Genomic DNA, 27,031 nt, shown 5'->3' on the forward strand with positions numbered 1-27,031 from the left:
GTGCTTTTAAACCTGCTGTTCATGACCATAGATTAAAAGTTATTAAAACTGTCGTCTGCGAGGCCTTCATGCTATGGTTTAATTTGCACTTTCCGAATTTTGGAAGTTCTCATGTATGTGCATGTTATGTAACATTTTTGAGATTGTTGTGCTTTGAAAATTAACATTAAGTGCTGTGATGGTTGTCATCTAAAGGATGGTGGAAAATCTGAAACAAAAGTTTAGCATTTAAAAAAGTTACAGCCTAATCCACAATCAACAGCATGGCTTTCAGCTTGCCAGTTTTGCTAGTGGAGCAGGCGAAGGATGTTGACAAACTTTTGGGGGCACCCAAAACTGGGGAGGACGCTCCATAAGCCCTCACGTCGACAGTGTCAAAGGCCTTTGTAAGATCGAAAAAGGCCATGTATAAAGGCTGGCGCTGCTCCCTGCATTTTTCCTGCAGTTGTCGTGCTGCAAAGATTATGTCCGTTGTTCCCCGTGGGGGATGAAATCCGCACTGTGACTCCGGGAGGAGCTCCTTGGCCACAAGGAGAAGTTCTCAGTATGTGCATGTTATGCAACATTTTTGAGATTATCGTGCTTTGAAAATTAGCACTAAGTGCTGTGATGGTTGTCATCTAAAGTATGGTAGAAAATCTAAAACAAAAGTTTTATCTCTTTTGGCACTCTGCTCTGAAATACTTTGGTAAGTTATCTCATTGCTTTGTACATCTATTAAATTCTTTGACATGGTGATTTCTACACCTTCCACCATAGCTGAAGCTTGAAACAAGTGCTCGAGGTACAGCTGGGGGTCATTGGCATACATATAGAACCTGACCTCCATATCTGCAGATGATGTCACCAAGGGGCAACATATAATTTGGAAGGATGACCAGGATAGATCTTTGGCGTAACTCCAGAGGTAATGATGCGGACATGGGAAAAGGAGCCATTGCTGGAAATACTCTGCCTACGATTGGCTAACTGAGAGTGAAGTCAAACAAAGGCAGTCCCACTCAAGCTGGACAACATAAAGAGAAGTGTTGGAGGAGGAGCGGTCGACATTAAAGGCTGCCGGGAGATCAAGAAGGATGCGGAGGGATAGTACATCACAGTCACAGAGGATGTCACTTTTGATTTTGATTTGCTTCGTTTCAGTTTTGTGGCAGGGGCGGAAACATGATTGGGGTTATTCAACTATAGAGTTATAGTAAAGATGAGCACGGGTTTGTGTAGCACCAACATGTTCAAGGACTCTAGAGAAGAAAGGACGATTGGAGATAGGACAGTAGTGTGCAAGAATAGAAGGGTCAAGGGTGAGTTTTTTGAGGTGGGGTAAAGATGGAGATTTTGAAATGGAGGGGGACAATAGCCTCTAGTCTCCTTGAACGTCTGACTAAATCACTTGATTTTTCTCATGCTCGTCAACAGGAGTATTTAGAATCTTCGGACCATAGAATCATACAGTACAGAAGGAGGCCACTTGGGCCATCGTGTACCCAATTCCTGCTTTTTGGCTCTAAATCACAAGTACCAAATCCCTGTCCACAACTCTGAGCCCCCAAAATGGGTTTATTTTCTTAACTTCTGAAAAGGTTATAACACAAATACCATCATTGAGCATAATTGTCACATCCGATAATTTTAATTACTGCAAAGAGGGATCTGATGTTTGCCATTTTAATCCTCCATTTCATTAAGTTGGAACGCTGTACATTTAACACAGTCAGTACTGTGTACACTATGTAAATCTATTGGACTGGTCAGTTAGATGGGCAAAATGTAATGTTTTCAACAGTACATATAGATGATGTCTCTTGAGATTGCCCATAATGTGTCATGAGTGGTTTAATAGTGCCTTTTGTGCAAGTTAATCATCATCATCGGCAGTCCCTCGAAATTGAGGAAGTCTTGCTTCCACTCTAAAATTGAGTTCTCAGGTGACTGTACAGTCCAATGCGGGAATTACAGTCACTGTCACGGGTGTGACAGACAATGGTTGAAGGAAAGGGTGGGTGGGTTGGTGTTCCGTTCTGTCGCTGTTGGGGTTGTCCTGAGGGTTCTGACGTTCCAGGTCCCGCACTTCATTTTGAAGGGTGGAAGATGCCTGTGCGTGAGTTCTTTTAATGTGGGGTGGCCGTTGTACATGGCTACAACACGGGCTTAGCAAAGCAAGGTCTTGGTTCAGTGGCAAGGTGGTCCAAGACGACTGGAGACCAGGCTCTACTGTATGGGCTAGTTGCCTACGTGGGATGCGAGCCATAAGCTCAGCGCTGAGCAGCGCCCTTCGGTGTGCAAGTTAAAGAATATTAGTAACACACTTTGCACTATTCTTTAAGTTGGCTTTTCAATCTGTATGCATGTGGAACATTGCTAATTGACAATTGATTGTTTTGGCTCGATTCATTGCTATTATACCATAACTCAAAACTGTTGCTCCTGGATGCAACAATGTTATTTGATAGGTTCAAATAGCAACCTGATCTTTCTATATAAATGGTCAAATATTGTACTTTTATTTCTAATACATCCTGATATAAATGCAAGTTATTGTCTATATTAGTTTCAGTACTACTCAATTACATTTAATAATTCTCTAAGTTGCACTTTAAAGGTGGTCCTCTTTTGTGGAGAAACTCGTGTTACACTTTCAGTAGAGTTCTGTTAAATATGCACTTGTCTTTCCTTTCAATGCCCTCCTCGCAAAAAACATTTGAACCAAATAATATGAATGGGTTCAAGAATCAACTAGATGTGTTTCTAGAGAAAAAGCAAATTGAGACATTTGCTGAAAAGACAGGAAGGTGGGATTGAGATCAAGTAAACAGAGGCAAGCTTGTTAGAGCCAGATTGCCTTTTCCTGTTAATATTGTACACAATTGATTTTCAGTTAGTTTAACACTTGATTTTCTTTTTAGCCTGTTTTACTCATTTATATCATATTAAAAATCTTGTGCCTACACACGGTTTTCACATTTTTGTCATGTTTATCATTAAAAATTCATAATTTTAATGAAATAATTCATAATTCAATAACATTCACATTTATAATGGAAACTGCTTTAAAAAAAGTTGTCATGGTATAAATGCACCCTCATGCCAGTTGTGGTGCTGTCATGTCCAAATTTTGGGGTCAAGTTTCGGGCCGCACCGAGAATGGCGCAGCCCCGACCTGGACGCCCGTTTTCCGCGCCTAAAAGTACGACAAAAAAATACCTCTTAATTCTCCGGTTCCTTGCTGGTCCCTGGGAGCTCGGTGCAGCGCGCGCACAGCAGCGGGGGGCGGAGCCACAGAGTCGCGCCGATTCTGCAAGTGGAGGGGGCATGGCTAAGTTAAATAGGCAACGTCGTGCCGGCTGCCCTGCGCGTGCGCATTGGAACGCGTGCGCACATGCAGTAGCCCAGAAACATTGGTACTCGGCCATTTTTAAAGGGACTTAAAGAAAAGTGTTGATTTGTCTCGTGGACCCCTGGAAAGGCTTTGGGATTGAATTTTGGTGATTTTTTTTGTGTCTGAAGGAGTGCTTTTAGCAGCACTGTTGAATAAATCACCTGCTGAAATCAGTGAGTGCTGCTTTTCACTGCTAAACTTCCAGAACAGGTGCTGCATTGGTGCATGCAAATTAAGGACTGTGTGTTTTGAAAAATAAGAGTGTCAATTCAATACAGCAATGGAACAACGTCCACCAAGAACAAAGAATTTCTTGCATGAGGAAGTGAAGATAGTAGTCAACGTCATTGAGCAGAGATGGCAGGAGCTAGATACCAGCAACAGAGGTCGCATAAAAGTGCCACCTAAAGAAATGAAGAAACGCTAGAACCAAGTTGCAGAAGATTACTGCGCAGTGGTGCATACCATGAGATCTGGAAGCCAGTGTAAAAAGAAATGGCACGACCTTGGTCAAGTAGTTAGTGTAAGTAATATTTTCCATTTTTAATGTAATCATAATTGTAATGTGACCATCTGTATGTCCCACCCTGCAGAAAGACGCACTCTATAAAAAGTTATATTTTACTCGTTGCAGAAGAAATTGGCCCACAGCAAAAGGGAAGCAACTCGAACAGGAGGAGGCACACCTAATCTGCATCCACTGACACCCTTGGAACAGAGGGTAGCTGCTATGATGAGTTGTACATGAAGAAAAGCAATCAGTACAGCACAAGCTGGGCCCGCACGCGAGGAAGAGGGTAAGTCCTGAAAATACATCGTGGCCCTTCAAATCAACCTGCTGCCTGGCCTGCTATGTGTGAGAGTACTCATGCCACCCATTCTGCCCCCTCCCTTGCTGTTAAACATTTGACTGTTCTGATATATTTTGCAGAACATGATGATGATGATGATGCTGCCAACGCTGAGGATCCTGAAGATACAGAACAAGAACCAGTACAACCAGATGCGGACGATCCAGACTGGATGATGGCAGCGATGACTGAAATGTCTACAGGGGAGAGCTTCCAAATTAATGTTTATGAGCCCTAATTAAGGGGCATCAGAGTTTCAACCCCTTACATAGGTTTTGGTTCCACCTTCCATGGTTTTGATTCCGATGTTGCGGGTCCCAGTGGTGCTGCTGGTGTAATGCAGCAGTTTACAGTCAGTGCACCACCGTCCGCGCCTGCGCCTCCCACTCGAGTGCTGTCATCTGAACACCGAGCGTCCCACCGTCCCAGCCCATGTCTCTCTCTCTCGTGCTGCTGTCTGGAGCACAGAGCGTCCCACCGTCCCAGCCCGCACCTCTCTCTCTAGTACTGCCATCTGGAACACACAGCGTCCCACCGTCCCAGCCTGTGCCTCCCTGTGTAGTGGTGCCACGAGGCAGACCCAGGCAGAGGAGAAGGAGATTGGAGACACGCTCTCCTGAGATGCAGCATGCAACAGATGCGACTCAGGTTGTGGCATTGGGTATGGAGACCAATGAGCTTACCCGATCACTCATCGGTGGCGTCAGTGCAGTGGGTGAAGAGGTGATGGTCCTGATGGGAGAAATAGCAGTAATGACATGGGAACTTGGGGAGGGAATGTCCGAGGGAGTGCAATCGACGGCACAGGCCGTCAGGGAGGGCATGCAATCGATGGCGCAGGCTGTCAGGGACGGCATGCAAGTGACTGCACAGGCCATCATGGAGGTAGCTGCTGCAATAAGGGCACACAGCCCCGCCAATCAAATGACACCCCCATGAAGAAGTGAACATTCACTGAGATGTGGATAAGAGATAGTTGCAGCCTTTGTTGCTTTTGTTCTGTTCTTGATGTAGCTGTAGTAGCGTTTTTCAAATTGAAAATGTTTTGTAACTTTTGTAACTTTACAACTTATAAGTGATCTTATAGTGTCAATGCTCTCACGTTTTGTAACTTATTTAATTTTGCATCTAAAAAGTGATCTTGAAGTTTAAGTGATCTTAATTAAGAGTGTAAGATTTTTCACATTGAAATTGTTTTGTAACTTTTGTAACTTTACAAGATTTTAAGTGATCTTCAAGAGTCATATTAAAAAGTAAAGTTTGATACAACAAATATTTTAATACAGTGACGTTAACTTTTCAGTAAAATATTTTTTCATTAAAACTGATTCATCTTCCAGTAACACAACACTGCGTAGGAACAATTGCAAAGAATAAACATGTCCATGCGCAACAGTGGTCGCAGAGCCCTCAGGCATCAGTAATTGAAGCGTTCACGGATGAGCTGCTGGCGCAGAGCTCGAGCAATTATTAAAGGAGCACGATGGACGGCCCTCCTCCGACCTCGTGCTCCGGCATCAGTCACTTGCATGCTTTCCTGATCGTCGTCATCATCCATATCCTGCTCTTCCGTAATACTATCATCATGCACTGGACCCTCACGTGGGTCTTCTGGTTCCACTACCAGCTCCTGCTGCCTCATGATGGCTAAGTTATGGAGCATGCAGCACACAACAGTGAAGTGACTGACAATCTGAGGAGAGTATTGCATGTGGCCTCCAGAATGGTCCAGGCATTGGAAACGCTGTTTCAATATGCCAGTGGTCCTCTCAATGATGTTGCGCGTCGCAATGTGCGCCTTGTTGTATTGGTGGTCAGCTACCGTCCGTGTCACGCGTAGGGGCGTCATGAGGCAGGTGGTCAGGCCGTACCCTTTGTCTCCCATTAGCCAGCTCTGCCCTTCTGGCTGCTGCTCACACATGTCAGATATAACGCTGTCGCGTAGGATGAACGCATCATGGGTGCTGCCAGGGTATCTCGCATCGACTGACATAATGCACTGCTTGTCGTCACACACGAGCTGCACATTGATGGAGTGGAAACCTTTTCTATTCCTGTACTGCTCGGAATCCTCCACAGGTGCTCATGGGTACAATCCCTGTACCTTTTGGGAAGCTGGCAATCCTGAAGAAGTCCACAGCTCTCTTGTGGATCGCTTGTGCGGTCATTGGGAAATTGATGAAGTCATTCCTCCGCGCATACAGTGTAACCGTGACCTGGTAAACGCAGGCACGTATTGCACGTTGAGAGATGGCGCACACATCTCCAGTTGTAGCCTGAAACGATCCCGAGGCATAGAAGGCAACTGCAGCTGTTGCCTTCACTTCAACAGGCAAGGCAGTTGCCGTTCTGCTTCTGGGCTGCAAATCTACTCTCAGCATATCACAGATCTCAACGACAACTTCTCTGCGGAAATGCAGCCTTTTGACACAATCAGCCTCGCTCATGTCCGGGTACGAGCATCTGGCTCGATATTGCCGACGTGGGTAAGGTCTCCTGCCCATCAGCCTACGAGCTATGAAGTTCCTAATGAATTTTCTCCTATGCAGTGAATTGCTGGCGGACCATTGCATAATATGTGGTGTTGACAATGCAGCACCCATTCTGCAAATTTAAGTTTCAAGCTGGCTATCTCCCTGTCCCTGGCCGAATGGCCTCAGTCTCCCTTGCAGCTCGAAGGCTGCTTGATGTGTCTTCGGCCGTCGTCAGCCACTGCCGACATCCCGATCCTGTAGCCGAATGGTCTCTGCTTCCCTCGCAGCTCGAAGGCTGCTTGCTGTGTTTTCGGCCGCCGTCAGCGACTGCCGCCGCCCCTATCCCATGGCCAAATGGCCTCAGCTTCCCTCGCAGCTCGAAGGCTGCTTGCTGTGTCTTCGGCCGCCGTCAGCGACTGCCGCCGTCCCTATCCCATGGCCAATGGCCTCAGCTTCCCTCGCAGCTCGAAGGCTGCTTGCTGTGTCTTCAGCCGCCGTCAGCGACTGCCGCCGTCCCTATCCCATGGCCAATGGCCTCAGCTTCCCTCGCAGCTCGAAGGCTGCTTGCTGTGTCTTCGGCCGCCGTCAGCGACTGCCGCCGTCCCTATCCCATGGCCAAATGGCCTCAGCTTCCCTCGCAGCTCGAAGGCAGCTTGCTTGCTGTGTCTTCGGCTGCCATCGAGCCACTGACGCTGCCCCTGTCTCCTACAGGGAAGGAAGGCCTGCCTGAAGCAGCGCAGCTCGAAGGCTGCTTGCTGCCGTTGTTGTTGGGCTGCCGTCGAGTCACTGACGCCGCCCCTGTCTCCAACATGGAAGGCCTGCCTGAAGCACCGCAGCTCGAAGGCTGATGCTGCTTCACACAGGTAGGAATATTCAATATTTTGTATTTGCTTTGTTTATAATTTTTTATTCAGGATGGCTCTTTATTTGTATAAGTAAGACTGTTGAATGCTTGTAGAATTTAATTATTTTCCTTCCCCCCCCACCCCTCGTTCCCTGTGCCCGATTTGTAACCTACGCCTGATTTGTAAAGTGTAGGCAAGGTTTTTCTGAGCGTACAAAAATCTAGACTTACTCCATTCTAAGTTAGTTTGGAGTAAGTTTTCACTGCCTAAACTTTCAAAACAGGTGTAAGTGGCCGGACACGCCCCCTTTTGGAAAAAAATAATCTGTTCCAAAATGAAACTGTTCTAACTGACTAGAACTGGAGCAAACTAAATGCTGAGAATTGCAATTTCTAAGACACTCCATTCTAAACCAGTTGCTCCAAAAAAATAGGAACAACTCAAGCTGAAACTTGACCCCTTTGTGTCTGGCAGCTCCTCAACCTGTACTGCAGGATGCCCTATAATTCAACCAACTCTAATTCTCAAATTGTCATCCGTTCTGCTATTCAGCTATATAATTTCATTAAATTGAACTAAATAATATAAAATTAAAGAAGTATATAAAAATGGCAGACTTTAACATGAAGACAGAATTACGTCTGTGTACATTGGTCCAATAATCTCTTGTCCTCCAAACATGCTTCACTTGAAGATTATAGTTGGTCTTGATTCAATGTATGCAATATCACTGGAGATTGACTGGTATTTACTTAATAAAATAAGTGAGTGGAGCTGTTTGGAAGGTCTCCTAATGTGTAGTTTCTGATGACATGTAAAGTGCATATTATGTTTTGGCCCTTAGGATGAAACCTCTTGTAAGGAAATATGCTTGTCTGAAATGTACATTTCGGCATCCAGGTTACTTGTGTTTTTTTTTTACAAAGGAGCTATACAGTTATAGGCTGAAGAAAAATCCCATTGTGCTGTGGTGTATTTCTGCAATTGTGGATAAATTTGGGCGGCCTTGCGCAATAATAAATCTTGCAATATTGTACAGTTTTTTAAAGATAGAAGGAAATTGAATATGAAATATATAGTAAGAAGATCAAACTGTGAGCAAAATAAGTCGTCATCATCATTGGCAGTCCCTTGAATCGAGGATGACTTGCTTCCACGTCAAAAAGTTCACAGGTGTTTCAATGAAGGACCTAATATTCCAGGTCCCGAACTAGTCTTGAAGGGTGGAAGATGCCTGTGCGTGGATTTTTTTAACGTGTGGTGGCCGTTGCCCACCAGCCACCACACGGGCTTGACAGAGCTAGGACTTGTTCCAGTAGCAAGGATTAACCAAGACTACTGGAGACCTGTTCTGCTGCACGGACCTCGTGCGCACATATCGCAGTGTGGGCTGGCCCGTGCTGCCCCTGGGCCCCAAACTCACACCTCTCCTGGGCCCCGATCACGTCCCTCTGCAATCTCTCGCCGCTCCTTCGCCCCGACCTCGCCGCTCCTGCTGCACCTGCCCACGCTCCAATCACCGACCTGGATCTTGGTGACGTCCCTCTTCACTGCCGTTGCTCTCCTGCTCCAGCACGTGCTGCTCCCTGGAGTAGTATGCCGCCACATTGCTCCTTCCACTCCCTGGCCTGGTTGGTGGTGCTCACAGGTCGGGGGCCGCTCAGCTGCTGGGCCAGGCTGCCACGCTGCTCCTTCTGTTCCCCGGCCTGCTCCGATGGTGCTCGCTATAACAATCGGGTATAATGACATTAATGGGTGAGATAATCATATGTATACGAGGCGGTGGGAAGATCACAGTGGGTGCGGAGCACTTACATAAAATTTACAGCACAGAACAGGCCATTCGGCCCAGCTGGTCTATGCCTCTGTTTATGCTCCACACAAACCACCTCCCACCTAGCTTCAGCTAAACATATCGACATATCCTTATATTCCTTTCTCCCTCGTACTTATCTCGTTTCCCCTTAAAGACATCTATGCTATTCGCCTCAACCACTCATGTGGTAGCGAGTTCCACATTCTCTCTCTCTCTGGGTAAAGAAGTTTCTCCTGAATTTCTTTCATTTTTCTTTTTTTCCTTCTCTTCTTTCTTTCCTTCACTTTCTTTCCTTCCTTTCCTTTCCTTTCCTTTCTTTTCTTTCTTTCCTTCTCTCTCTCTCTCTCTCTCTCTCTCTCTCTCTCTCTCTCTCTCTCTCTCTCTCTCTCCTTTCTCTTATTTTCTTCTTTCTCCTTTTTCTTTTTCCTTTTTCCTTTTTCTTTTTCCTTTTCTTTCTTTATCCTGGATTTATTAGTAACTATCTTGTACTTGTGTCCTCTAGTTTTGGACTATTTCTCTACGCACACACACACCTTATGTTTATCCTATCAAACCTCTTCATAGTTTTAAAGACCTCTATTAGGTCACCCCACAGCCTTCATTGTTCTAGAGCAAAGAGCTCAAGCCTGTTCAATCTTTCCTGAGCGTTATAACCTCTCAGTTCTCGTATGATCCTTGTAAATCTTTTTTGTGCCTATCTATCCTTTTGTAATATGGAAACCAGAACTATACAAAGCATTCCCAAGTGTGGTCTAACCAAGGTTCTATACGAGTTTAACATAACCCCGCTGCTTTTTACTTCTATTGGTTTAGAAATGAGCCCGTGCTTTGTTTGCATTTTTTATGGCCTTGTTAACCTGCATTGCTACTTTTAATGATTTGTGAATCTGTACCCCTAGATCTCTTTGCTCCTCTACCCCATTTAGACTCCGTGTCGGCTTCTGTAACATGTATTGTATACAGCCAGTAATTGCATCCATTCAGGTTGGTTGAGATGTGTTAAATGGGAACCCTCAAAGGAGCTATAGCTGGCGTTCTAAATGCAGCCTCATCACGACCAGTTGGGACTAGCCTTTCAGTTACATTCCTGTGCTGTGAAAAGCATCCAATAATAACAACTTGCATTTCTATAGCGCCTTTAACGTAGTAAAACTCCCAAGTCGCTTCATGGGAGCGTTGTCAAACTAAAGTTGACACTGAGCCACATGAGATATTCGAACAGATGACCAAAAGCTTGGTCAAAGAGGTAGGTTTTAAGGAGCGCTCTAAGAAGGAGAGAAAGGTAGAGAGGTGAAGGGAATTCCAGAGTTTGGGCCAAGGCAGCTGAAGACACGGCCTTCTTTGACCAACGGTTAAAATCGGGAATCACAAGAGGCCAGAGTTGGAGGAACGCAGTCTTGAAGGATTGTAAGGCTGGAGGAGGTTACAGAGATGAGGGGGTGAGGCCATGGAGGAATTTGAAAACAAGACACTGAATTTTAAAATTGAGATGTGGCCGGACCTGGAGCAAATGTCAGGCAGCGAGCACAGGGATCATGTGATGGGTGAACGGGACTTGCCGCGATTTAAGACATGGGCAGCAGAGTAGTGCAAGATGTGCCAATTCTAATTTTTCTTCTCCGTGCTATCACCACTGCATTGCTGAGAACTGCTAATTTGGTATGGACCAGGGATTGAAACTTGGTCTTGTCCAATCTGAGAATCTTCACAAACATGTGTAAACTAGTTGATCTCCTGTGGTGTAGCACATAGGGAGTCAAGACCAAGGATTTTTCAGGTCATGCAGGGTTAAAGGGCAGGAAGATAATTGAACCAAAAGGGTGAAGGGAGAGGAGGCAGAGGGGGGAATGCAGAGAGTGTAAGCAAAGGTTATATATACATTTTATTATATATTTTATATAAATTTTATAATATATTTAAAAACTTAAACAAAAATAGCATTCACTTAGTTATATATTGGTCAAAGAATTGTGTTGGAAAACAAAAGGCCAAATCATTATCATAGGCAGCCCCTCGGAGTCGAGGATGACCTGCTTCCACTCTATAAAAGTGAGTTCTCAGGTGACTGAAGAGTCGAATGTGGGACCAATGGTCTCTGTCACAGGTGGGGCACACAGTGGTTAAAGGAAAGAGTGGGTGGGAAGCCTGGGTTGACGCACACTCCTTCTGCTGTCTACACTTGGTTTTTGCTTGCTCTCGGCGATGAGAATCTTCCTCCACTTTGGGCGGTCTTGGGCCTAGGATTCCCAGGTGTCAGTGGGGATGTTGCACTTTATCTAGAAGGCTGTGAGGATGTCCTTGAAGCGTTCCCTCTGCCCACCTGGGGCTCGCTTGCCGTGTCGAAGCTCCAAGTAGAGCGCTTGCTTTAGGGCATGCGGACAATTGGCCCACTCAACGGAACTGATCGAACATGGTCAATGCTTCGATGCTGGGGATGTTGGCCTGAGCGAGAACACTGATGTTGGTGCATCTATCCTGCCAATGGATTTGCAGATCTTGCGGAGGCAGCGCTGGTGGTCTGCTGTATATAGTCCACGTCCCTGGGTCATATAAGAGGACGGGTATCACTTGCCCTGTAGCCCATAAGCTTGGTGCTAGATTTGAAGTCCTGATCTTCAAACACTCTCTTCCTCAAGCGACCGAAGGCTGCGCTGGCACACTGAAGGCGGTGTTGGACCTCGTCATCGATGTCTGCCCTTGCTGACAGTAGGCTCGCGAGGTATGGAAAATGGTCCACGTTGTCCAAGGTCTCGTCATGGATTTTGATAACCGAGGAGCAGTGCTGTGTCGCGAGGTCAGGTTGATCGAGGACCTTTGTCTTGCGGATGTTTAGTGTAAGGCTCATGCTCTCGTACGCTTTGGTGAAGGTGTTGACGATGGCTTGGAGTTCGGCCTCCGAGTGTGCGCAAACGCAAGCGTACTGCACTTCAGTGGACGGAGGATGGAATGGCCTTGGATCTGGCATGGAGGCAGCAGAGGGTTGAACCGATTCCCATTTGTTCAATAATTTAGCTCCGCTCCAGCAGGAAGCTTGCTGTGAGGGTGAGATGAAGCATTGCAGCAAGGAAGACTGAGACGAGCGTTGGTGCGATGACACAGCCCTGTTTGACCCTGGTCCGGACGTGGATTGGGTCTGTGGTTGATCCGTTGGCCAGGATCACTGCTTGCATGTCATTGTGGAGCAGACGGAGGATAATGACATACTTTTGAGGGCAGCCGAAATGGAGGAGGACGCTCCATAATCAAAGACCTTAGTGAGGTCAAAGGCGGCTATGTACAAGGGTTGGTGCTGTTCCCTGCATTTCTCTTGTAGTTGTCGTGCGGTGAAGATCATGTCCATTGTACCCCTTAGTGGACGGAATCTTCATTGCGACTGTGGGAGGAGCTCTTCAGCCACAGGGAGAAGACAATTGAGGAGGATTCTTATGATGACTTTCCCTGTGACCTACAGCAGGGAGATTCCTCTGTAATTACCACAGTCGGGCTTGTCCCCTTTCTTGCAGATGGTCATGATTATGACGTCTCTGAGATCTCCTGGCATGCTCTCCTCCTCCTAGATAAGAGAGATGTGGTCATGTATCCATGCCAATAGTGCTTCTCTGCCATGCTTTAGTGCTTCGGCGGGAATTCCATCTGCTCCTGTTGCCTTGTTATTCAGCTGACGGATGGCCTTTTCTACCTCATGTCGGGCTGGGGTTGTGCTGAGATGGTGGTGGGTAGCATGCTATGAGCTGGAGTCGAGGATACTCGTGTCAAAGATAGAGTCTCAGTTAAGGAGATCATCGAAATGCTCCTTCCAATGGGCACTGACTGCCTCTCTGTCATTGATTAGGTTTTCACCGTTCTTGGTCAGCAGTGGGGTTAGGGCCTTGGGTGCTTGAGCCGTAGGTGGTCTTGGCTGCACTGAAGAATCCACGCATGTTGTGGTTGTCGGCTAACTGCTGGATCTCCTGTACTTTCTCCACCTACCATTTGTTCTTTAGGTAACGGGTTTTTTGTTGGACATCGGCCTTCAGCCATCTGTAGAGCTGCTTTCTTGCTCTCGAGTTGGGTTGCTGTTTTAAATTCAGAAATGCCTTGCGCTTGCGGCTTCTTTAGCTCCTGGATCTCCTGGTTGTTCTCGTCAAACCAGTCTTGGTGTTTCCTAGTCGAGTGGCCGAGCGTCTCTTCACAGGTGCTGATTATGGAGGCCTTGAGGACAGACCAGGCGCTGTGGACACTCTGCAACTCTGGGTCAACGGGAGTCGCTAGGTTGACAGTGAGGCACTGGCTGAATAGGGCTTACTTATCAGGGTCTTTGAGTGCCCCTGCATTGATTTTCCTGCGACATTGTTTCTGTTGCCATTGCTGCTTTGGAGCAATGTTGATAGAGTGGATTAGGGTGGTCCGTCCAGCAGTCATCCGCCCCTGTCATGGCGCGGGTGATGCACACGTTCTTGCGGTCCCTCACTCTGATGACGACGTAGTCAAGCCGATGCCAGTACTTGGAGCGAGGGTGTTGCCATGATGCCTTGTACGTGTCTCTGACGGAACAAGGCGTTGGTTATGACAAGGCCATGCTCTAGGCATTTTGTTAGCAGCAAGGTACCGCTGGAGTTAGATTTCCCTACCCCCTCTCTGCCGATCACACCTCCCGAGAGGTCTGTGTCCTTACCGACTCTGGCGTTGAAATCGCCAAGGAGGATCAGCTTGTCATCCGTTGGGACTCAGGACAGGGATTGTTCGAGGCTGGAGTCGAATTCCTCTTTGGCCTCATCTGTAGCTTCCAGTGTTGGGGCGTATGCGCTGATGACCGTAGCGCACTGGTTCCGGGCTAGAGAGAGCCAAAGAGTCATGAGATGCTCGCTTATCCCGCAAGGGGAGCTTCTGAGATGGCCCACTAGCTCATTCTTGATGATGAAGTCAACTCCATGGAGGCGGTGTTCTTCGTCTGATTTACCTTTCCAGAAAAAGGTTATACCACCACCTTGTTCTTTGAGCTGGTCTTCTCCTGCCTGCCCGGTCTGAGTTCCTGGGCAATGATAACAGTGTGATGTTCCAGTCTGTCACTGTTGGGGTTGTCGATGAGGGTCCCGACATTGCAGGTCCCGAACTTCATCTTGAAGGGCGGAAGATGTGGGGTGACCGTTGCACACCAGTTACCACACGGGCTTAGCAGAGTGAGGTCTTGGTCCAGTGCCAAGGATATCCAAGACGACTGGAGACCAGGCTTTACTGTACGGGCCTAGTTGCATAGGGTGGAATGTGGACCATAAGCTCTTCACTGAGCAGCGCCTTTAGGAGAGATGGTAAGAGATCCGAGGTGTGGTGAGTGAGAGTAAGAAACCTGAGGCAATGCTTCATTCTCCCAGGCACTAGTTCCCGATTGAGGACAGGCGCTGGGGCCCCGCTTGCATTTTTCCACTGCACCCCACAGTGGAAAAGGCCAAAAGGCCAAATACCCTAGTGCTGAAACCCTATCTCTAAATTCTCTCCCATCATTATGTTTCGGAGCTCATCTTGTCCATAACACTCGCCTCCTGCTCCTTCTCTCTAAACTGCTCGCCACCCAACTTTCCTTCCTGGCCCCATGATAGTTGACATAGTAAATGGTTCCTTCTTCTCAGTTACTGTTCCCCTCCTTTTCAGAAATGTAATCATCATGCCGCCCCCCCCCCCCCCCCAAAATAAAACCCACTCTTCATTCCACTGTTCTTGGAAACACCAATCTCCCTTTCCTCGCCCAAATTTTGAACATATTGCCACATCCCAGATCCATGCCTATTGCTACATCTCATGCCAGATCCATGCCTATCTCTCCCACAACTATCTATTTGAATCCCTCCAATCCAGTTTCTCCCATCCTACAGGACTGAAACAGCCTTAATCAAGAACGCAGCTTACCATCACTTTCTCTAGGGCATTTAGGGATGGGTAATAAATGCTGGCCTTGCCAGTGACACCAACATCTCATGAATGAATTTTAAAAAAAATGAAGTCACAAACAACATTCTTAGTCAACATGACTGGTGCATTTTCCCTCCTCGACCTCTGCAGCTTTTGACACAGTCGACCACACCATCCTCCTCCAACACATCTGTTGTCCAGCTCAGTGGAATTACCCTTGCTTTGTTTCACTCTTACCCATCAAGTCATAGACCATCTTTAACAATGCCTTCCCTCTTTCCAATGCTGCATTGTCAACTCTGGAGTCCCAGAAGGATCCAACTCTGTCCCCTCTTCTTCATCTACATGTATGCTGATGCCACCTAGCTTTACCTCTCCACGTCCTCTCTTAACTCACTCCTCCACTGCTCTGCTTATCTGACATCTAGTCTTGGATGAGCCATAATTTTCTCCAGCTAAACATTGAGACAATTGAAGTCATCGTCTTCAACCCCCGTCAGAAACTCCATACCCTCACCATGCAGTCCAGCTCCCTCTCCACCCACTGTCTCGGCTTGAACCAGACTGTTCACAACCTCTGTGTCCTGTTCAACCCCACATTAAGCTTTTGACTTGATATCCTCTCCATCGCAAAGACTACCTATTTTTGTACGATTGCCGGCATCTGCTCCTACGTCATGCTGTTGCTGCTGAAGCCCTCATTCGTCCCTTTGACACCTCCAGGCTTGACTTTTCCAATGCACTCCTGGCTGGTATCCCATCCTCCTCCATCTGTACATTTCAGCTCATCCAAAACTCTTCTGCCTGTATCCTATCTTGTACTAGTGCACCCACTGCCCCTGTCTTTGCTGACTTACACTGGCCCCTGGTCTCTGGCTCAAATTTAAAATTCTCTCCTTGTCTTTAAATCCCTTTGAGGCCTTGTCCCTTTATATCCCTGTAACTACCTCTAGCCCTCCACACCCAAACCTGCATCTTGGAATTCTCTCCCTAAACCCCTCTGTGTCTCCCTCTTTGGCTAACCCTCCTAATATTGCCGCCTTTAATGCAGTATCCATTTTTTTCCTTGTGCTGCGATGTCGCACCATGGGATGTTTTTCTACTTTGAAGGCATATATAAAGGCAAGTTGTTATGTATTGTGTGACTGTGATCCCATTCCTCCCCAGATTATTGGTGATTTCTAGCCTTCATTAAAAAACAGTTTCAGTCCATGATAGAATATTCTATAGACACTGAAATTGAATTTATTGAGCGGCAGTTCACTTTCTAAACCATTTATAATTCAGGAACAATACTAGGTGCAGATCTACCAATATGTGTGTGACCTTGTGCAAGACCTGCAGTCATAGTGCAAAGTAAAATGAAGCACTGCTCCATCTTCCCTCCGCTGTTTGGTCATTGAAAGTACTGTGCATGGTTTTCCTGCAATTTTGCACATTTGAGTTAGTGCCAGATGCAGCGGATGTTCTTAATAAAATGACAACAGTAATTTAGTTTTGTCATTTGAACTGGCACGAGCTACATTGCTCAAAAATATAGTATTAAAGCAGTTGAGTGTGTGTCGAGTCTAATTCTTTTTTCCATTTTCCAGAGAACTGCGTTTCCATTAACTTTTGAAAAACGCACTGGCAGATTCATTTAAAATAAGCTCAACTCCACCCTTCGTATAAGTGACTTAGCCTGCAAAATACAAATTAAGACTATGGGATGGCTTTTCATTAGCTTGTCATTTATTTATTTTGTTGCACTCCTAAGACAGCATGACTAAACACAAGCACAACTGTAAGACAAGTGATCTCAAAGAAGCTTAAAATTCTTGCTGCAGCATATGCTAACTATTACAAGATGCTTTGATGGAAGGATATTAAAATTACTGGTAATTGACATAAAATATGACAAAGTGTTTTAAGCTTTCTGAGCAAAGCAACACACATTACAGAGGAGCGGCCCCATAATGTAACTGATTAATGAAGGATTGCTCAGGCACATGCAGCTGATGTTATGAAAAATGAATTCTTTGTTGTCTTGCCGACAACCAGGCAACAGCAGCCGGAAGAAACTATTAATGGGAATCATTATCAATAGCAATATTTTCAAACTCTATTATGGCAATCAGGCAGGAATTTATTCAATAGATTTAGTTCATTTGGTGGTAATTGACAAATAATCAAAATTTATCAATGTACTTGCACACATTTCACTAACAATCAAGCAAAAGTGGTCCATTTACCACCTGACTTGATCCAAATTAGGACTAAATTGATGATCAATTAATCTTAGAAGGGGCAGCGTTGTATTTTGTAGAGGAGCAGCAGCAAAAGTGGCAAATAAATGGAGTAAAGACAGGAGATTAGTGGAATGAGCAGAAAGGAGCTGAACGCGCCACGGATCGCAGCTAATGAGCGTGCAGCTGGATTACAAATGGATGGATTTATGGCGTCTGTAATAAAACGACAATCTAAAGAAAAGATGGACTAGTTTCTTCTCCACGTCAGTCATAAAGTAAACAAATTTAAGTGTAATGAGTAATAGTGCTGTTGGCACCAATAAATAGGTAGGTTTGTCTTTAGAATATGTAAATGCTTTACTTGTACAGAATTTTTTTTCTATAAGCAGAGAAAAAAACTTTATGAAATCTATTTGGTGTGTGATGTTGTAGGGGAGCAGTCATGACCTAAATAATGAATTGATACTCAGGATTTTAAAAAAAACGGTATTGAGGTACTAAATAGAGTATCCTGAATAATTTGAGTTTTTCATATGTACTTGGGAATGAAACGTTTTTAATTTTATAAATTTGACTTGACTGCCATTGTCATTGTTTTACACAGGCTGGCGAAGGAAAAGCTTATGTATGAAAAAGAGGCCAAACAACAGGAAGAAAAAGTTGAGAAAATGAAAGTCGATGGGAATGATCAGTATGTCGTTAAAAAGCAGGCGAGTTTGCTTCTTCGTTTAATGTTGTATTTGGAAACCGATTAAAGGCCAACAATGTTTATATCCCAATACTAGTGTTTTATACCAGATAGATTAAAAAAATCATAAAGTATGTAGATTAGAATTTGAAAAATAAATGTTTCGATTCTTAGATTGTCAATTATTGATCTGTGTTCAACATTCAAAGCTATTAAGAAAATTATTTCAGAATTGTTTGGAGTTACAGGAATTCAGTAAGTTTGGTGCAACCAGTTTCCTTGTCAAAGTATTCAAATTTCTTCGAGTTATAACATTTGTGTATCAAGTAATTAACTATTGCAAAACCAAGTTTAAAAAATAATTAAATACCTGGAGACTACTTTGTAAGTTGTTTTCAAGTTTGTCTTCAAGAATATGTTGGAAATGGATATTAAGAACTCCGCTTGTAGCATCTATTTTTGTCTGCTTCAACCTGTTAGCATATGTGTTTTCCCCTGGTTCATGCTGACACATTCATTTTTTTTCTAAGTCTAAGAATTGGTTCTAATTTGTGCATCGGTGAAGCTTAAATTTGAAACTATTTTAAGTTTAATAAAGTGAATTACTTTTCTTTAGTTTGCTAACTATTTTAATTTGAATGGGACAACCAATCCTGGTTCAATATATAGTGGAAAATATGGTAGATTATAAATGTGCTTTCATCTCTGCAATATGAAGGAATTGAGTTTGAATGGTTGTAACTAAAATTCTGTTGATGCAGATCCATTGCACAAGATTTCAGAATTTGATACAAATTGGCATGTTGGATATATTCAAGAGGGAGTTAGATATGGCCCTTACGGCTAAAGGGCTCAAGGGGTATGGAGAGAAAGCAGGAAAGGGGTACTGAGGTGAATGATCAGCCATGATCTTATTGAATGGTGGTGAAGGTTCGAAGAGCTGAATGGCCTATTCCTGCACCTATTTTCGATGTTTCACTTTGACCATAAGAATGACTGTTCTGGTATGTGGTGCTCTTGTGAGGTTGAAGAACATTGGAACAGAGTATCGCTCCCTCCACTTTGCAGGGGAGATTTCTGCTGTTCACTAACGTGTAATTCTAAAGAGCATGTTTACAATTGCTATAAATAATGACCCTGGTATATATTTCTCTTCTCTCACCCCACAACTGGCCTGCAGTGGGGGTGTTTGGTGCCAAAATGTTAGTGTTTTTTCTTCCTTGCTGGCATCCCTGACCATGATGATATAAAAATTTAATTTTCTTAATTATTAGAACCGAGAAAACGATTCCACACCTAGGACCCAAGTTTCGGCCTCAGTTGCTCCTGATTTTTTGGAGCAACTGGTGTAGAACGGAGTATCTTAGAAATTCAAATTCTCGGCATTTACTTTGCTCCAGTTCTAGTCAGTTAGAACAGTTTCACTTTGGAACAGAATTTTTTTTCAAAAGGGGGCGTGTCCGGCCACTTACGTCTGTTTTCGAAGTTTCGGCAGTGAAAACTTACTCCAAACTAACTGAGAATGGAGTAAGTGAAGATTTTTGTACGCTCGAAAAAACCTTGTCTACACTTTAGAAAATCAGGTGTAGGTTACAAATCAGACGTAGGGAATGGGGGGGGTGGTTTAAAGGGAAGTTTACAAACATTAAACACTTCAATTTTACAAAAAGAATCATCAATAATAAATTATAAATACGTAAATAAATCAACCAATAAATCAATCAAAAAAATTAATTAATACATTTTAAAAAAAATCAATAAATAAAACATTTTCTACTTACTGACTGCAGCACCGGGAGTCCTCCAACAGCATGCTGGGACGCCCCCCCCCCCCCCCCCCCGTGTGTCTCTGTTAGTGTGTCTATCTCTCTGTTTGCCTGTGTGTGTCTCTCTCACTGTCTGTCAGTATCTGTGTTTCTGACAGGGGTGGGGGAGGAGGAGAGGGGGTGTAGTGGGGGAGAGGGGGTGGGGGGAGGATGAGGGGTGTTGGAGGGGGTGTAGTGGGGGAGAGGGGGTGGGGGGGAGGATGAGGGGGTGTGGTGGGGGGGGAGGATGAGGTGGGGGGAGGATGAGGGGGTGTAGTGGGGGAGAGGGGGTGGGGGGAGGATGAGGAGGGGGGTAGAGGGGGTGTAGTGGGGGAGAGGAGAGGGGAGGGGTAGGGAGGGAGAGAGAAGGGAGGGGAGGGGGAAGAGAAGGGAAGGGGAAGAGAAGAGAGAGAGAGAGAGGAGAGAGAGAGAGGAGAGAGAGAGAGAGAGAGAGAGAGAGAGAGAAAGGAGAGGAGGCTGAATGGGCAGGGCCCAGACTTCGAGCTTAGACTTACTGGATGACAGGTAGGTGGCATCGGGGCGAAGGGGAGGGGGGTGGGTCGGCGGTCGGGGAGGGGGGGGGGGGGAAGGTCGGGAGTGGGGAAAGTGGAGGTAGGGTCGGGGGGGGGGTGGGTCCGGTGGGAGGGCGGTGGGAGCGGGAGTCAAGTCGGTCGGGTCCGTATCACGCAGCGGGCCCCTCCCACACAGTGGGGCGCGCCACGTAGCGCGCATGTCAGAGGTCCCGCCTTTTCAGCGCAGAGACCTGGCTCCGCCCCTACAGCTCATGCTGCGCCCACTTTTTTTTTTTAGGGCGCACTTTGTGGCCAGGTCGGGGCTGTGCCGTTCTAGGCGCGGCCCGAATCTTGGGGCCCCTAATGCCAGTTTTAATACCAGCTTTCAAGCAGCCGCACCGAGCTGCAAACGACCTGCAGGGAGCCGGAAAATCTGGAAGTTTTTTTTTTTAGGCGCACTTTGTGGCCAGGTCGGGGCTGTGCCGTTCTAGGCGCGGCCCGAATCTTGGGCCCCTAATGCCAGTTTTAATACCAGCTTTCAAGCAAATTAATTAATTTCAGGCTTGTGTAAATACTGTGATTCTGATCCCTGGCTCACTTTGATATTGCTTTCACACTGGTAATTTGATCCAGTAGGACACAACAGTTGCAGGGCAAGCGGTGCAAGTGATAAAAAGGAATTCTTTTATGTTAACATTTCTAAAACTTGACGCTAAGAAAACGACAACTTGCCTGGTCACCCCATAAGCAATGGTCTGGGAGGGGAGTGTGCTTGGCCCCGCTCCAGCTGTTTAATGGCTTGGGACGATGGGAGAAGAATTGGACCCAAATTGCTTTTTACTACTAGAGTAGAGATTTTTATATAAAAAAAAGAAATGCCTACATGACCATAAAGAAGAGGCCTAAGCAGGATATTCTAACAAGGTTTCACTGTCATTTAAGGCAATTTCACAGATATTGCTCTCTGAAGAGCACCGAGTTTAAAATTCAGGCTTGCATGGTCACCATATAAGCACATCCCAATGGGCACTGTTCTTGGCTCCCTCAGCTCTCAAGGCCTGGTTGATTTCATGAAAAGTAACATTCTCTTTCCTACTACGCCACTGTTAGTGATATCTTCCTCACCTGGAAGATAGACAGCAATCAGAACACTTTATCACTCTAGGCTGATCTAGAATCAATTGAGCAGTAGGTGGACGAATGGTGTACAGCAATCCATTGAATAATTATTTGCGAAAGTTTACCCATGATACTAGGTATGAGACGTGAATTGGCTAGAATAGACTGGCGAATGATACTTAAAGGGTTGACGGTGGATATGCAATGGCAAACATTTAAAAATCACATGGATGAACTTCAGCAATTGTACATCCCTGTCTGGAGCAAAAATAAAATGGGGAAGGTGGCTCAACCGTGGCTAACAAGGGAAATTAAGGACAGTGTTAAATCCAAGGAAGAGGCATATAAATTGGCCAGAAAAAGCAGCAAACCTGAGGACTGGGAGAAATTTATAATTCAGCAGAGGAGGACAAAGGGTTTAATTAAGAGGGGAAAAATAGAGTATGAGAGGAAGCTTGCTGGGAACATAAAAACTGACTGCAGAAGCTTTTATAGATATGTGAAGAGAAAAAGATTAGTGGAGACAAACGTAGGTCCCTTGCAGTCAGATTCAGGTGAATTTATAATGGGAAACAAAGAAATGGCGGACCAGTTGAACAAATACTTTCTAGAAATACTCGGGGACCGAGGGTTTAGTGAGAAGGAGGAACTGAAGGAAATCCTTATTCGGCAGGAAATTGTATTAGGGAAATTGATGGGATTGAAGGCCGATACATCCCCGGGGCCTGATAGTCTGCATCCCAGAGTACTTACGGAAGTGGCCCTAGAAATAGTGGATGCATTGGTGATCAATTTCCAACAGTCTATCGACTCTGGATCAGTTCCTATGGACTGGAGGAGGGTAGCTAATGTAACACTTTTTAAGAAAGGAGGGAGAGAGAAAACGGGTAATTATAGACCAATTAGCCTGACATCAGTAGTGGGGAAAATGTTGGAATCAATTATTAAAGATGAAATAGCAGCGCATTTGGAAAGCAGTGACCGGATCGGTCCAAGTCAGCATGGATTTATGAAAGGGAAATCATGCTTGACAAATCTTCTAGAATTTTTTGAGGATGTAACTGGTAGAGTGGACAAGGGAGAACCAGTGGATGTGGTGTATTTAGACTTTCAAAAGGCTTTTGACAAGGTCCCACACAAGAGATTAGTGTGCAAAATTAAAGCACTTGTTATTGGGGGTAATGGTGAAGGTGGCTCAACCATGGCTATCAAGGGAAATCAGGGATTGTATTAAAATCAAGGAAGTGGCATACAAATTGGCAAGAAATAGCAGCGAACCCGGGGACTGGGGGAAATTTAGAACTTAGCAGAGAAGGACAAAGGATTTGATTGGGGCAGGGAAAATAAAGTACGAGAGGAAGCTAGCAGGGAACATGAAGACGGACTGCAAAAGCTTCTATAGATATGTAAAGGGAAAAAGGTTCGTAAAGACAAACGTAGGTCCCCTGCAGTCAGAATCGGGGGAAGTCATAACGGGGAACAAAGAAATGGCAGACCAATTGAACAAGTGCTATGGTTCGGATTTCACTAAGGAGGACACAAACAACCTTCCGGATATAAAAGGGGTCGGAGAGTCTAAGAAGGAGGAACTGAGGGAAATCCTTATTAGTTGGGAAATTGTGTTGGGGAAATTGATGGGATTAAAGGCCGATAAATCCCCAGGGCCTGATGGACTGCATCCCAGAGTACTTAAGGAGGTGGCCTTGGAAATAACGGATGCATTGACAGTCATTTTCCAACATTCCATAGACTCTGGATCAGTTCCTATGGAGTGGAGGGTAGCCAATGTAACCCCACTTTTTAAAAAGAGGAGGGGGAGAGAAAACGGGGAATTATAGACCGGTCAGCCTGACATCGGTCGTGGGTAAAATGATGAATCAATTATTAAGGATGTCATAGCAGCGCATTTGGAAAGAGGTGACATGATAGGTCCAAGTCAGCATGGATTTGTGAAAGGGAAATCATGCTTGACAAATCTTCTGGAATTTTTTGAGGATGTTTCCAGTAGAGTGGACAAGGGAGAACCAGTTAATGTGGTGTATTTGGACTTTCAGAAGGCTTTCGACAAGGTCCCACACAAGAGATTAATGTGCAAAGTTAAAACACATGGGAATGGGGGTAGTGTGCTGATGTGGATTGAGAACTGGTTGGCAGACACGAAGCAAAGAGCAGGAGTAAATGGGTACTTTTTAGAATGGCAGGCAGTGACTAGTGGGGAACCGCAAGGTTCTGTGCTGGGGCCCCAGCTGTTTACAATTGTACATTAATGATTTCGACGAGGGGATTAAATGTAGTATCTCCAAATTTGCGGATGACACTAAGTTGGGTGGCAGTGTGAGCTGCGAGGAGGATGCTATGAGGCTGCAGAGTGACTTGGATAGGTTAGGTGAGTGGGCAAATGCATGGCAGATGAAGCATAATGTGGATAAATGTGAGTTTATCCACTTTGGTGGTCAAAACAGAGAGACAGACTATTATCTGAATGATAATAGGAATTATCAGATTAGGAAAAGGGGAGGTGCAACGAGACCTGGGTGTCATGGTACATCAGTCATTGAAGGTTGGCATGCAGATACAGCAGGCGGTTAAGAAAGCAAATGGCATGTTGGCCTTCATAGCGAGGGGATTTGAGTACAGGGGCAGGGAGGTGTTTCTACAGTTGTACAGGGCCTTGGTGAGGCCACACCTGGAATATTGTGTACAGTTTTGGTCTCCTAACTTGAGGAAGGACATTCTTGCTATTGAAGGAGTGCAGCGAAGGTTCACCAGACTGATTCCCGGGATGGCGGGACTTGCATATCAAGAAAGACTGGATCAACTGGGTTTGTATTCACTGGAGTTCAGAAGAATGAGAGGGGATCTCATAGAAACGTTTAAAATTCTGACGGGTTTAGACAAGTTAGATGCAGGAAGCATGTTCCAATGTTGGGGAAGTCCAGAACCAGGGGTCACAGTCTAAGGATAAGAGGTAAGCCATTTAGGACCGAGATGAGGAGAAACTTCTTCACCCAGAGAGTGGTGAACCTGTGGAATTCTCTACCACAGAAAGTTGTTGAGGCCAATTCACTAAATATATTCAAAAAGGAGTTCGATGTAGTCCTTACCACTAGGGGGATCAAGGGGTATGGCGAGAAAGCAGAAATGGGGTACTGAAGTTGCATGTTCAGCCATGAACTCATTGAATGGTGGTGCAGGCTTGAAGGTCCGAATGGCCTACTTCTGCACCTATTTTCTATGTTTCTATATCCAATGAACTGGCATCAACAACTCTCTGCGGTAGGGAATTCCAGAGGTTCACCACTCTCTGGGTGAAGAAGTTTCTCCTCATCTCGGTCCTAAATGGCTTACCTCTTATCCTTAGACTGTGACCCCTGGTTCTGGACTTCCCCAACATTAGGAATATTCTTCCTGCATCTAACCTGTCTAAACCCGTCAGAATTTTAAACGTTTCTATGAGATCCCCTCTCATTCTTCTGAACTCCAGTGAATACAAGCCCAGTTGATCCAGTCTTTCTTGATATGTCAGTCCCGCCATCCCGGGAATCAGTCTGGTGAACCTTCGCTGCACTCCCTCAATAGCAAGAATGTCCTTCCTCAAGTTAGGAGACCAAAACTGTACACAATATTCCAGGTGTGGTCTCACCAAGGCACTGTACAACTGTAGTAATACCTCCCTGCCCCTGTACTCAAATCCCCTCGCTATGAAGGCCAACATGCCATTTGCTTTCTTAACTGCCTGCTGTACCTGCATGCCAACCTTCAATGACTGATGTACCATGGCACCCAGGTCTCGTTGCACCTCCCCTTTTCCTAATCTGTCACCATTCAGATAATAGTCTGTCTCTCTCTTTTTTACACCAAAGTGTACAACCTCACATTTATCCACATTATACTTCATCTGGCATGCATTTGCCCACTCACCTAACCTATCCAGGTCACTCTGCAGCCTCATAGCATCCTCCTCGCAGCTCACACTGCCACCCAACTTAGTGTCATCTGCAAATTTAATCCCCTCGTCTAAATCATTAATGTACAGTGTTAATAGCTGGGGCCCCAGCACAGAACCTTGCGGTAACCCACTAGTCACTGCCTGCCATTCTGAAAAGTACCCATTTACTCCTACGCTTTGCTTCCTGTCTGCCAACCAATTCTCAATCCACGTGAGCACACTACCCCCAATTCCATGTGCTTTAACTTTGCACATTAATCTCTTATGTGGGACCTTGTCGAAAGTCTTCTGAAAGTCCAAATATACCACATCAACTGGTTCTCCCTTGTCCACTCTACCGGAAACATCCTCAAAAAATTCCAGAAGATTTGTCGAGCATGATTTCCCTTTCACAAATCCATGCTGACTTGGACCTATCATGTCACCTCTTTCCAAATGCGCTGCTATGACATCCTTAATAATTGATTAATCATTTTACCCACTACCGATGTCAGGCTGACGGTCTATAATTCCCTGTTTTCTCTCTCCCTCCTTTTTTTAAAAAGTGGGGTTACATTGGCTACCCTCCACTCCATAAGAACTGATCCAGAGTCTATGGAATGTTGGAAAATGACTGTCAATGCATCCGTTATTTCCAAGGCCACCTCCTTAAGTACTCTGGGATGCAGTCCATCAGGCCCTGGGGATTTATCGGCCTTTAATCCCATCAATTTCCCCAACACAATTTCCCGACTAATAAGGATTTCCCTCAGTTCATCCTTCTTACTGGACCCTCTGACCCCTTTTAGATCTGGACGGTTATATTCAAGAGGGAGTTAGATATGGCCCTTATGGCTAAAGGGATCAAGGGGTATGGAGAGAAAGCAGGAAAGGGGTACTGAGGGAATGATCAGCCTTGATCTTATTGAATGGTGGTGCAGGCTCAAACGGCTGAATGGCCGCCTCCTGAACCTATTTTCTATGTTTCTATGGCCACATATCTGTACTTTGTGAGAGTTGGTAACTCTTCAATTTACCAAGATTCAGATTCTTGACTTGATGGTCATATCTTTCTATCAAAGGCCAACATATGGTGAAGGTGGCCAGAAAAGAGAAAATCTTTAAGAAACCACAGGCCTACTTGCCACTATTGCTAACTTTGGTGTACTATATAGCCTATGTCTCCCCAGTGATGAAATAATGTACCTCTGTTTGCATTCTGTAGAGGACATCCTTCTTGTACTCTTCGCAAAGACATGCAAATCGATGGACTCCATGAGGATGGCCCCTCCATAACAAATTCTGTCTTTTATAACATGCGATATGTGGCCAGGCTCTTGATCCTCTACAAGATTATGATTGGAGTGGCAGTTTATAGTTTGTAGGGCTTGTGCCATGCAGTGTTAATTCTAAGATCATAAGAGCTGCTTAAACTGCAGCTCCATATTCTCTATTAAATCCATAATGGGTATGCACATTGCATTGAAGCTTCACAAACAACTG

At 45.3% G+C, this 27,031-nt stretch overlaps 1 protein-coding gene across 1 annotated transcript in view; it reads left to right on the top strand.

Moving 5' to 3' along the window:
* The window catches only part of tbca (tubulin cofactor a), an 84,120-nt gene that overhangs the window by 16,142 nt on the left and 40,947 nt on the right, over nt 1-27,031 (top strand). The window contains exon 2 of the mRNA XM_070879818.1: nt 18,081-18,186. Within this exon, the coding sequence (XP_070735919.1) occupies nt 18,081-18,186 (106 nt within the window). The remainder of the gene's footprint in view (nt 1-18,080; nt 18,187-27,031) is intronic.

This window comes from Pristiophorus japonicus, chromosome 1, assembly GCF_044704955.1.
Source record: "Pristiophorus japonicus isolate sPriJap1 chromosome 1, sPriJap1.hap1, whole genome shotgun sequence".
In the NCBI taxonomy this organism is placed as follows: domain Eukaryota; kingdom Metazoa; phylum Chordata; class Chondrichthyes; family Pristiophoridae; genus Pristiophorus; species Pristiophorus japonicus.